A 13,744-nucleotide genomic window follows, 5' to 3' on the forward strand; every position below is an offset into this window, starting at 1 on the left:
TCTGTGCAGCTTGAATGACCCAGTGACAACATATAATGGAAAGCCCCCAGTCTCTTCCGTCCCCCTGGTGACCAGGCTTTCAGTAGCTATTCCCAGGATGCACTGCCCAACTTTTCCTTTGGTTTGGAGAGCAGCCCCCATCTGTCCCCACACAGACCCTTGTCTACTGCTGCTACAACCAGAGAAGCCTGGCTGCCCATGGAGAAGCCCTGGTCCAGACCACATTCCAACATGTTGTCTTTCAAACTGGAGGTAACTGAGGCTGGAGAGGTGGCTCAGTGGTTAGGAGCAGAGGACAGGAGTCCTGTTCCCAGCATCCACCCCAGCAGCTCACAACGATCTGTGACTCCAGCTCCAGGGCCATCCAACCCCTCTGGGCTCCTAAGGTACTTGTTCTCGTTCTCGTTCTCTCTCTCTCTCTCTCTCTCTCTCTCTCTCTCTCTCTCTCTCACTCACACACACACACACACACACACACACACACACACACCTGCCATGCATTTAAAAATCTAAAGATTAAAAAAAAAATCTAAAAATTAAACACACAAACTAATTCCTCTAACATTCTCCACAGTTCTGACAGATAATAATGGAGTGTGAACATCAATAAAGCTACAGAGTTCTGAAGATGATCAACATCATCAGGAGAGGTTGGTCTCCTTATCCACATGACACCCTGAAAATATGTTTCACTTTTAGATATCGTATTAAAATATGTTGGTACATGAGGTGAAAATGCTGATTGTCTAGATTTCAACATTATGTACTCTACATTTATCAGTGCCCATCATAAATATGCATAATTATATGGTTTCTTTTATATATACATATAAAGAGAGAAGCAGAGCAACACAATGGCTCAGTGAGTAAAGGCATTTGCTGCCAAACCTGACCACTTGTGCCTCATCCCTGGGACCCACATGATAGAGAGAGAACCAGCATTTACAAGTTGCCCTCTGACCTCCACACATGGGCTGTGCCCATGTATGCCCCCCCAGTAGGGTACATAAATGTGACAAGTTTTTTTTTTTCTTTTTTTTAGATAGACTAAAAAGAAAAAAGTGAAAAATAAAAATTACCATCAAACCCGCGAAAACATGGTTAGCTTCACTGATCTAAAAGTCCAGGGCCCTATCACTTCCCAATAGCAGTCTAGTCTGTGCTACAAAATGAGGTCTGCCATCGTGTCCAGAGCACAAAAGATGATCAGTGTCCCCTGTGTGAAACCAGGGCTCAAAAAAATGGCAACCATGTTGCATTCAAATCCAAAAAAGATAAAATGACTACAGTTTCTCCTGCTGAGTCCTAGGAGGGCTGTCTTTTTTGTTGTTTGTTTCTTAATGAAATGTGTGTTTATCTGAAAGAATCCAGATGCAAATATACAAGCAGCAGAAATCAGAAATCTCTCCTCTTCCTGCAGGCTTAACCTTCCCATGTTTCCTATGCAGTTTGCTTGAGCGGTGGGCCATCGCCTGTGTGTGCACTTCTGGGTCCTGGGTCCTTATCTGACATTCTTCTTCTCTCCATCCTCACATTTTCTCAGTGTTAGGAAAATACTAAAATAGTTGCAACTATGTCAACACAGAACTTACTTCCTGGCTCTGTTCACGCCAGACATTCTCTTCTGTTTACCTACTGCAGTCATTAAAGTACAGCAGCTAGGAGCATGGTGCTCCATGGTGCTCCCGGTGTCTTCCTTCGACCGCCCGCTGTGCAAGCAGCAGCCACAGGACACTACCCTGCCCTGTGCATCACAGAGTATGGGCAATGGCAGAATGGAGGCTGGTCAAGGAAACGCAGAGCTGGGGTACACTTAAACAGACAATGCTTACATCAACAGCCGGAATGCATTACACACTGATGGCGGGGAGTGGGGAGGCACGGGGAGGCCAGAGCGAGGTCTACTTGACTTGGCTCTTTGGCACAGTTGACAGGTTGCTGTTTTGTCCTGTGCTGGGGAAGACACTGCAAGGCTTTTGCAGATATACAGTCTGCCTTCCCCACAGTCGACAAAGGACCTCCAAAGGGTGGTTTTTTTCTTTTTTCTTTTTTTCTTTTTTTCCCCCCTTTCTGCTGAAGCTGCAGAAAGGAAACACAAGGAAGAATATTCTATTGACAAAATTTCATTTATGAGTTTTGTGGTTAAGGCTACATACAAGATACTCCATTATCTTAAAGGAAATGGGACAGTTTTATTTTTATTTAAGTCAGGAGCAGTTAATTAGCTTTTCTAAAACCACCTAGAGCAGTGGTTCTCAAATTTCCTAACGCTGCAACCTTTTAATACAGTTCCTCGTGTTGTGGTGACCCCCAACCATAAAATTATTTCATTCTTACTTCATAACTGTAATTTTGCTACTGTTGTGAATCATGAGGTAAATATCTGACATGCAGATGATCTTAGGTGACCCTGGGAAAGGGTCATTCAGTTGAGAATCACTGACCTAGACTATAGGGGCACACAGAGAAAGGGTACTAGGGAGAGAGCAGGAGGCCTCCATTCATGTGCACCCCACTCAGGAGGCATCGCAAATCTGGCCCTGCTGTTTTCCACTTCCCCATCTGCAAAGTGGGTCTTTAAACAGCCCTTGATTCATAAGGAAGCTACCATGAAGACGGTCCTCACAAAGTCTCTCAGCCACGCTCCTCCAACAGGTCCTACAGGTCTCCCCTTTCTATCCCTGCAGCAAGATTGGCTTGCAGGGCTGCATTTGGAGCGAGGTGTGGTCAGCTGACTTGACTGACCAATGAAAGGGCAGAAGTGGCACATGTTGCTTCCAAAAGAAACACTGGAAGCCAGAGAGAGTGTGACAGTGTGACTCACCACCTTCTTGTGGCCCTTTCTTCCACCACAGAGGCAAGTGTGGACTAGAAGCCAGGATGGCGTGGGACAAGGAGAGCGGTTCTCACTCCACAGGCCAGTGCTTGGAGCCACTAAGATCTGGCACACTTTGATTATTCTTTCTTTTTTTTTTTTTTTTTTTTTTTTTTTGGTTTTTTGAGGCAGAGTTTCTCTGTGTAGTTTTGATGCCTGTCCTGGATCTCACTCTGTAGACCAGGCTTGTCTCAAACTCACAGAGATCCTCCTGGATCTGCCTCCCAAGTGCTGGGATGAAAGGCATGTGCCATCACTGCCCGGCTCACTTTGACTATTCTATTACTGCCATTACTGATACTACAAATCATGTTCTTGCCTAAACACAGAGAAACTGGGTTTGATCAAAGGCGAAAACAGATGGTCATCAATTTCAAGTTGTAAGTTTCAAGTTCTCAGGAACACAGGTAAAGGAGAGCTGTATGTCATACTCTGTGTCCAAGAGGCTCTCAGCACAGCAAGGGATCCTGTAATAACTAAAATTTATTAAGTGCTTTTTCTAATCAAGAGTTCCACTGAGGATATTATGTTTACTGTCTCATTTAACTCCAGCAATAACCCTATAAAGTGTCATGTCACAGGGGCAGGATGAGACTTTTGGTTTCCTTCATTATTCTCCCCATTGTAGGAAAGGCATTTAAAAATACATCTGTTCAAACTAATCTTGAAGCTGGGCACAGCAGTAAATGCCTGTAACTACAGCCCAGAGGCCATGAGGAGCGGCAAGAGAGAGATTGTTTTCCTGACATTGGCCCCTGGGGAGGAGCTGACCAGCTCCTTCGGAGGGCAAGGGGAATCTCAGAGCCATGTTCTGTGATATTCTGTTGCATTGTCAAATACGCACCAGGGAGACAGCGAGAGACTGGGAGACAGATGTGCAGAAAGGATGAAAGCCCTGGTGATTCAACGGGGTCCCGTCACATCCAAGGGAACTTTGTTACTCGCTCTGGCCAACAAGATGCTAGCAGAGCATCCTTTGTGAATTCTAAGTCAAGGACTGAAGAGTCAGAATACCAAGAAACATCATTTCCAGTTTCCCTTCTTCGCCTTTAGCAGTGACAAAGAAAGTGGGGAAGGAGTCGGATTAGATTTCTAGACCCTCACAGAACATCAGTGACCCTGGAAGTGCTCTCCTCCATCTCCGCTCATTGTTCATGAGCCTTTCAAAATGAAAGACTGTGGTATTACACAACTTGAGTGTTCCCATAGCAGAGTCTGATCTATCCTCACATACAACATGGGAAACTGACTACTCAGAGCAGGACCAAACAAACCCAAGGAATTCACAAGAGAATTCAAATGAGAGCAAAGGCCTAAATGCTGGTCTGAGAGTGGGGAGACAGGGGCAAGGCTAGTCAAGGCGAAAAAGAGAGAAATTCACATCAGACCACACTTCAAGTTCAAGTCACATGCAGAATCTATTATATTTCTTTTAAATATCAAAATCATAATAAAAATGAATATTTTAAGAATGTGTTACTTGAAGTGATTCAAGGAAAAAAATTAAGGAAAACATGACTAGTCTAATGGGCAGTAAAGAAAATGGAAATCTGCCAAGGAACCATATCCAGAGTGTCCTTGGAAAACTGCTCACAAGCTTCAAGGAATGAACAAGTAATGGTTTCACCACTCCTTAGAAAAGGAAGACTCCAGAATTCATTTTTACACTGTTAGTAAAATGTGAGAGACAGAGCAAAGATACCCAATCCCATACAAGCAATAAATTCAATCTAGCCATATAGAAACAGTCAACAAACCACAGTCTGCAGAAAAGCAGAGTTCAATATTAGAGACTCTACTGAGGATCAGACAAACAGATACACACACACACACACACACACACACACACAAAGAGTGGGTGAGATGGATCATCAGTAAAGGCACTTACCACTAACCCTGACCAACTGAGTTTGATGCCTAGAATCCAAATGCTACATGCTACATGCTGGAGGAGGAGAACTGATTCCCACAAGTTGTACACACACACACACACACACACACACACACAGAGAGAGAGAGAGAGAGAGAGAGAGAGAGAGAGAGAGAGAGAGAAATGTATGTTAAAAAGAAAAAACTCTCAAACCAACCACTACCCATTTATATTAAAATCAATAACATAAGCACCCAAATACTACCACAATATTAGTGCTTCTAAGTGTTAGACAATGCAATTAGACAAGAAAATAAAGTACAAATTACGATGAGGACACAAAATTATTATTTGCAAAGGATACAATGATCTACTAGAGAATCCTGTAACCCAAGTTCTAAATCATTAAAAAACAATAGAATAAATAAGAGTAAGAAAAAAAAAAAAGATTCTAATCTCCAAAGCTACAAGTCCAAGTCATCAAAAAAGGAAAGCATGATCCAGGGGGATTGAAATTGTAACCAACTGCATGAGAGGATCACAGACAGGCTTAAATAAACTTATGCCACCCTCTTCAGAAACATCTTCATGGTTCCCAATGTTGCAAAGATGGCAACGTCTCCATCTTACTATCCACATGTAAGAAAATGTGGGTAGGGAATAAACACCTTTCTTCCACAAGCAGACATCTAGGCTGGGCAGGAACGTCTCCAGCCAAAGGCTCAGAGTTCTGATGACTGGGCCATGGGACAGCCCTAACAGAAGCTGGGGTGCAGGGTCCAGCCTGGTTCTGCTACCCCCACAACACTGAGGCCCTACAATCACTGCTCACAGCTTGAGCCCATCTCAACCTTCTACTGGCATTGAGAAGGCAGGCCAAGGAAACAAATCCGAAACCCTCTAGCATATGACAAGTGGTCCTTCAGGACCCGACAGTGGTACTTCAATATTGTACGAATGAATTACACCATCCATTTAATAACAGGGTAACTAACTTAAAAACAAAAAGGATCTGGAAAGTGAAACATGACTTCTAACACACTGTCACACACCAGAATAGATGGCTGCTGAGTTCCAGATTAGATGGTAAAATCAAGGCCTCCCAGACACTGCTGAAGATGCTTGAGTGTCTCTATATTCTGGGTCTGAGAAAGGGTTAATAAGCATAAACCATAAATTAACAAACCCCATACCCCAAATATTAGATTTCCTTATGACGAGAGAAAACAAAACAAAAGAACCTAAACCAATTCTGAAATAAATCAGGAACCTCCAAGGAAATGTGTAGAGCAGTTGACGAAGCAGGTACATACTCAGATATTAGAAATTACCTCAGAATCAAGCAAAGTTATGAATGTGAACTTGGAAAATTAAGCTAAAAACAAATGCAGGCAATTCAGAAAAAGCAATAAATGTCCAGGAGAAAAAAAAAAATAGTTCAAGCTAACTAAAAATCAAAGGTTTCTGCCCACACCAAAAATCATTGTATTAGTTGCTGAGAGTTGGGGACAGAGACAATGTTACTAAGGATGGAAAAGCTCTCGCTCTCTTTCTTTCTCTCTTTCTCTCTTTCTCTCTCTCTCTCTCTCTCTCTCTCTCTCTCTCTCTCTCTCTGTGTGTGTGTGTGTGTGTGTGTGTAATACACACATTCACATAGAATTAAAAACTCACATGCTGACCCCTACAATCCCACTTCTGAAAAGCCATCTTAGAGGCATAAACAGGTAGGATGACCAACAAGGAAACCAGTTAGCTATGGTGGACTATTAGATACCCTAGAACACCATGTTATTGATGATATGCACATATATATTTACTAGTACCAGATCATATTCAAGACATAACATAAAGGGGGTTAAGAAGGTTACAAGAGTACACATAATATGGTCACTATTCTTTTTTAGAATATGCAGTCATGTACCCACGGCGATGTCTGGATTAACAATGGGCTGCAGATACGTTGGTGGCCTTACAGAGTGGTACTACCAATAGCCACAGAGCAATCTTAGTTTGCTCAAGCACACTCCAGGAAGCTCACACAACCAAGATATCACCTCACTAAGAGATTGTAGATACCCACTAACAGACTGCATCTAAGTGTTTACTATGGCTCCATGTAGAGACTCGCTAAACTTCCCCCTTTTCCCAACCATCTATTAGTCTATCATTTCTCTATGATAGACATTACTTATGCAACTAAAAATAATGGTTAGAAAAATAAATTGAATTCTGTGGGAAAATAAACTTTTTTTTTTTCTAAAAATAACCTCTAAAGTTAGAAAATGAAAGCTACATCTGCTCTCTGGACAGAAAGGAGAGTTTCAAACTGCTAGACACCACAGTCTCTCCAAGGCAGCAAGAGGTTGGAGGTCCCTGAACCCAAGGGGAGCCAGACTCTCTTGTTCTCTCCCCTGAACCTGTTCTCTGAGCTCCGAAATCCTCAGCTCTGAGCCAAAGCATAATTTCACTGTTTACCATCATTGCAGAAAGAGCATTTGAAATAATCTGTTCTTGACTACTAATAAAAGGGATGATTACAGATCCCTCTAAAACAAATAACCACAAATTACTGTTTTATTCACGTGGCTACTAATTTACTTTTTAAAACAGTCACACACACACACACACACACACACACACACACACACACACCAACCAACAATGCTTATCACCCATGATTAAAAAATTACCAATCAGTGTTGATGCATTTCTCCAACGGAGGAAAATGGGAGAGGAGGGGATGGTTAATTGCCACTCAGGATTTTTTTTTTTTTTAAAAGGCTCCCTCACAGTGACTTGCAGGTCTGGCCTGAGAAAATTCTGCAAGAAACCCAGGCAGCCTCCAGCTGACTGCAGAAACCGGGCCAGCAAAGGGTGGATGGGGCAGGCCTGCAGAGCACAGGGCTTAAAGGACCAAGGGCAAAGGTCCTTCTCTCTGCCTCTGTTGTCTGTCATCAGTGGACCAGTACATTCTGTTATCACATGGCCACACCTCGCAGAAGGTCGAGCCTAGGCTTCCAGGACTCTACTGAAGAGCACAGTCTCTGGTCTGGAGAACCCTGCTACACACACAGAAAGTGGCTGCAGATGTCTGCACTGGTCTGAGAGGTCCGAATCACGGCCAGCAAAATGCAGGTTGATGACTAATGTGGACTTGTTCTGGCTTTCCCCTCTGGTCCTATTGATTGGCTGATGGCTTTCAGAGGCCTGCTGAAGGACAAGCAGTGGCTTCAAGGAAAGGGTCCTCAGTGGCGTTAGCCAGAGCATAAATGCAGGCCATGCCAGAGCTCCTGAAGCTGTATGGCTTCACACCCAGCTGGGGACCACTGGCTGATGCCTCGATTGCCTGCAGTTCAACTGTGCAGTCTGTGCTGCCGCAGTGAGGCTTGGCAAGGCTGCAAGAGGAACCAAGCCCTCTCAGCTCTGTCTTGCACGCTAGCAAGCAGTCGAGGAATAGAAAGCAGAGCTCTGGAGACAAAATGTGTTCTCCCAACTTAGCAGCTCTAAACCCACACAATCCAGTGCAGTCCAAACAGCCTTGCTCCCACCTACAAGCCCACTGCTATTTGCCCACTCTTGAACTTTACTCACAGTCCTACATGGGCAGGCCCCAGGCAGAGCCACTGGGCAGTTACTATTGGAATCCATTTCCAAGACTGTGTATGTAGAAGGCTAATGTTTTGTGATGACTGAAGGGGCGAGCTTTATAGGAAAATGACCGGTACTTGAAGATCCATCTGGTGAGCCCTTCGTCAGGCCAGGCATCCTTCAACCTCATCACGGCCTTCTAAGATGGGAGCTTACTGTGCTCCCAACATGCAGACTGGAAAAGAAAAGTCCTCCGCAGGGGCGGATTTTGCTTCTCGAATCTTCTCTTTCACCCGGTGGGTCTCTTGGGTGCTAAAGTTTCAGCTCAGCACTTTGTTTCACCCAATACAAAGCAGGTATCACTCCCAAGAAGAACGCTGTCTCTCTCAGGATGGGTAACACCCCAGAAGACACTAGACTGTACTGAAGATTTAACCAAAGAAGCCAACAGTAGTGCCACACATGTGGCATAAGCTAAGCCCTCCTTCAAGGTCCCCAACCCAGCAGCAGCTGCCCTCACTCACTCCTCCAGGGACCCACTCCCATTACAAAAATCAAAGAAGCAGCATCAGGTGCTCTCCCCCATCTCTGAACTACTTTCCATGACTCCTCTACTTATAAAGCATGAAATCTTCTGATCCAGTTGCCAAGGAATTTCAGAGAACCCTCTACATGCCAAATTGTATCTGCCTCCCAGGGAGCTCAAAATCAAGTCAGGAAAATGATTGACAAGCTAAAGATGACACTCCAAATGAACAGGACAGCATACCCATAGAATTCAGGCTCCAGTAAGTGGGATTTCTGTTTGTCCGGCACTATAATATTCCTAGAACAAAGCAATGTGTGGCCAGTAGGAGACAACCAATCATCTTATACTGAGTGGCTGAGCACAAGCATGCCATCTATAAAGAGTTAGAGTGCTAGCCCAAAGATCCTGGGGATACTCTCCATTAAGCTGAGCACTGCTTTAGACATTTTTCTGTGGTAACTTCATCATCATTGTTACAATTCCTGAATCTCCACAAGGCAACCTTCATTATTCCCATTTTGCCAATAAGAAAACTAATATGCAGAGAGCCAATGTCAAGATCGCTAAGCACCCAAGCAAATATGTCCCACTTGATAATGAGTGTCCCTAGCCAGTAGGTACAGGATAGCCAGGGAGAGCCTTCCAGAGTATGGGTAAAAAGTAAAGGGCCACATATGGGAAAATCAAGGCAGAAGCATGTGTACTAACTGGAGAATATGACCAAGACAAGGTCTCATGTAACCCAGGTTGACTTTGAACTTACTATGTAGCCAAAGATGACCTTGAGCTTCCGATCTTCCTGCTGCTACCTCCAAATGGATTACAGGTATGTGTCACCATGTGGTACTGAGGATTGAACCCTGAGCTTCATACATGCTAGACTAACACTCTACCAACTGAGCACTTGTCATCTCTTTCCATAGTTGCTGATGTCCTACTTAGAGCTGCCCAATTCAAGGCATAGGACTAAGAACCCAAGAGTATACTGAAGGAGGGCAACCCTTGCACTGTTCAAGGGACATAAGCCAATCCCTAGAAGTTTTTCACTTGGAATAACCCCAGAATCTGTGAGTTACAGAAAGTGAGCTAGGTGGGGAGCCATAGAGAAGGGGTGCTCTCAAGCCCAACTCTCCCCCAGAAAGAGGGAAGTCACTACTTCCAAAACCATAGGAGTAAGACTTGAGTGTCTACTAAAACTACTCTGTAAAGCACTTTATGACACCACACCCACCATCCAAACTTCCAATCTTGTGGTGGTCTGAAAGAAAATGGCCCCCATAGGGAGTGGCACTATTAGGAGGTGTGGTTTTGTTGGAGTAGGTATGGCCTGTTGTAAGAAATGAGTCACTATGGGGTTGGGCTCTGAGGTCTCCTATGCTCAAGCTATGCTCAGTGTAGAACACAGTTCACTTCCTGTTGCCTGGAGATCAAGATGTAGAACCCTCAGTATCATATCTGTCTGCACACTACCATGTCATGCCGTGATGATAATGGACTAAACCTCTGAAAATGTAAGCTAGCCCCAATTAAATGTTTCCCTTTATAAGAGTTGTCATAGTCATGGTGTCTCTTCACAGCAATAGAAACCCTACCTAACACAAACCCTGAGTTGCCAGTGAATGAAGATATTAAGAAGCAAATCCTGGCCCTTTCCCCCATGCATTGGGTTATGCTTCGCAACATTCCCAATAGGAAGAAGAACCCCACCCCACCCCTTCATTCTCCTCATGGGCCAGGAGTAAACCATTTTCATCTTGGCAATAGCTATCGACTGAGCACCAATTGTCTGTCTACAGGGCACTGCTATATGGCCTTGGCATGCAAGGGCGATCAATACATTCTATGGAAGACAGATGGGCAAAAATCAAAAAAGTACAAGCTTTCAAATAGTAGTGAGTACTGTGCAAAAATGAAAAAGATGATGGGCAAGAGTGGGGGTGGGGGGGCTTACCTAAGCCTATGAGCCAAGTTCTGATGGATGAGAAAGCTATTTGAGAAGACCACATGCTCAACCAGGCAGTAAAAATTGGTAGTCAGCAAGAAAAAAAGCCCTGAAGTGGAGCTGGGCTTGACATGCCTGAAGCTCAAAAGAGTAAGTGGGAGGAGGCAGGGTCAAGGAGAAGGGAAGACAAAATGAGCATGTTGAGACAAAGGGGTCCACCCAGTCGGATGTGGTCCTGTAGGCTACTGGACTACTGGGAATAGTGTGTGGCACCAGACAGCATTGGGAGTGTTGAAGCAGCAGACTATCATGAACTAATTTTTGCTTTAAGGGTTCCCCCTGGACTTCATCAAAACAGATACAAGGAGGGCCTCTGTTTGTACAGGTTGGTCATCCATGCCAGGGCTCCAGCAGCCCTGGCAGATAAGCAGGGTACAGCCCTGGTATGTGTACTTCTAAGAATGTTCTTTCAATAAGAAAGACCACTTTAAAAAAATCCAATTTGTCTTTGCCTTTTTTCATTTCCCCCATGAACGAAGGTCAAAAATAAGCTTCCTAAGTCCATGACTCAAAAATCTCACAACTTAAAAACAAGCCCTGAAGGAAGATCTAAGACACAGGCTTCATGAATGCAACCTGAATGCCTCCTCCCACAACATTTAGATCCTAACACCAAACAAACACTTCAAGACCATGAGAGACAGCACCCCCTGGTCAGAGTGAGGGGCCTACTGACCTCTGAGATGTCTAATGCCATCACATATGCCAGATCCCAGAGAGTAATCCAGAAGCCAAAACAGTAGAGTGGTCAGCTTGACAGCCAACCGCTACATCCCCAGTACCAGGAAAACACTATCTCAGCATCCAACATACCAAAGACAGTCCACGTGAGGCTATATTTGCGGCAATACCATGCCAAAAATCTGGGCTAATCTGACTCTGCTATTCATAAATTCCCCCTCATGTTAAAGCACATGTGTTTGGGAAGGGAAAATGAATCCAAGTCTAGTTTAGACGCTGTTACTTGGAAACCATCTGGAGTCCCTGAAAGCGTGAGAAGCCACCACGTCCCCTGCCCTCAAATGCCCACTGTAACTAGGGCAGTATGCTTCCAAGGAGTTGAACGTCGTCCTCTACTCTCCAGGGAAGTCCACCACCCCCACCCTACCAGGTGCCAGCTCAAGCTCCACTTCCCACCCAAGAAAGGTATTTGGTTTCTCAACAAACCTGGCGGAGAGCACTCCATGTGTGGAGCTTGCACTTGAATTGCACCCAAGGCTTGGCTCTTTGCTCTCTGATTGCTTTAAACTGCACACCTGAATTCCTTTGACAACCACACAGAAATCCTTCCCCAGGGACAAGGTTTCCATGAAAAAATCCCCTCTACCTAACATGCCTGTGCTTCGAGAATGTCTAGATTTGGAAGAGACCCACCAGAATCCTTATGTAACCTTAATAGATGTTGGCACCCCGCAGATCCGCTCCTGGAGACACTGGCCCAGATCTAGTCCATGTTCACCAAGATGAGAACAGTCTGGGTCCTGCAGATTCCTGGGGCCAAGCTGTTCTGGACTGGGAATGGTAAGGGAAACTGTCCCCATCCCCTCTACCTGGCTGCGAGCCTCTGAATGTCTCATCTTCCAAAGGAGCTGGACCTCGCTTTCTGCAACCTCCCTCCCTCCACTGAAATCAGTCTTGGGACCAAGCCCACAATAGCGCCATGCCACCTGCACCTTCCCCCTCCCCGCCATCCTCTCCCCACCCCCAAACGCTGAAGAAAAGCGGCCAGGAAAGTGATCCAGCATCTCATACAGTCACAGTCCCTGAAAACAAACACGTCGCGGGCGGGGGGCGGGGGGGGGGAGAGTAGGGAGGGTGTAGACTAGGCACAACACTACCCTAGGACCATAAGCAGCCCTGGAACTGGGCATAGGGAGGGAGGAGGAATCTCCGGAGGCAGCCAGCGACTCAGCAGCCACCAGCTCCATCAGAGCAAACACCTGTTTCCAGGAAGAATCTCGGCCAGAGGGAGAGGGAGTCCCCGGGAAAGGCTGGGAGGGCGAGGTGAAGGGGCAGCTGGGGACGCAGGTGAAGAATGCGTCACTCTCTTAGCTGGGCAACCCAAGCCTAAGACCAGCCGGCGGGAAGCGAGCAAGAGTCGAGGTCGGGAGAAAAGAGGTCGCGCCTGCCGGCCCGCGAGAACCCAGGAGGAACGCAGGAGCTCCCGGCGGGGCAGCTGCATCACCTGCGCCCGGTAGATGCAGCCCCGCGGGTGTGCCCGCCCCAGGCAGCCAGCGGGTGACCTACCTGCCCACCGTCTGGTTGGCCAGCTGGCGCATGCGGTTAAACTGCTTCTTCATCGTGGCCCCGCTGCCGCGCTAGCCCGGGAGCTGGGGAAGGACGGAGCTGCCCGGAGCCCGCCGCAGGGTTACATGGCTCCCGCGCCCAGCCTCCTGGGCGACAGCAGCGGCGGCGGCACTGCGGAGCCTGGGGAGCCGCCTGGCCCGCGCCCAGCCTCCCGAGAGCACCTCCGCCTACTCTGCCAGCTGCATCATTCTCTGCGACACGCCCGCGGCCGCCCTCGGCGCCCGCCGGTCCGCCCGGGCTGCAGCCCCTAGCCCCAGCCGGGCGAGCTAACCGGGGAGTCTCCGCAGGCTGGCTGGCCAGCTGGCCGGGTGGTCCCCTTGCGCCTGTGCGGAATGCGCCGTGCATGCTGGGACTTGTAGTTTCCTGCTCCCACCTTTCCTCTGTCCAAAGTTTGCAAGGACAGCTTTAGAGCCCAAATGGGAGAAGGCAGTGTTGTGAAGATGTTTAAGCTTTAGCCTGCTAGTACAGGAAATATTTTCGTGCTTGAAAGGTGAAACCAAGGACACAACAGCAAACAGAGTGAGCGTCTGGTTCCTATTGCTTCTCAAATGAATGTGAGGCGTTGCAGGGCTG

The 13,744-nt window shown here is 46.4% G+C and overlaps 1 protein-coding gene across 4 annotated transcripts in view; it reads right to left on the reverse strand.

The window, feature by feature from the left end:
- Arhgap44 (Rho GTPase activating protein 44) overlaps positions 1-13,487 on the reverse strand; it is a 177,756-nt gene extending 164,269 nt beyond the window's left edge. For all 4 annotated transcript variants that reach the window (XM_036197135.1, XM_036197133.1, XM_036197132.1 and 1 more), the window contains exon 1: positions 13,112-13,487. In XM_036197135.1, the coding sequence (XP_036053028.1) occupies positions 13,112-13,164 (53 nt within the window). In that variant the 5' untranslated portion in view covers positions 13,165-13,487. The remainder of the gene's footprint in view (positions 1-13,111) is intronic.
- Positions 13,488-13,744: the final 257 nt, after the last annotated feature.

Source organism: Onychomys torridus, chromosome 8 (assembly GCF_903995425.1).
Source record: "Onychomys torridus chromosome 8, mOncTor1.1, whole genome shotgun sequence".
Taxonomy (NCBI): domain Eukaryota; kingdom Metazoa; phylum Chordata; class Mammalia; order Rodentia; family Cricetidae; genus Onychomys; species Onychomys torridus.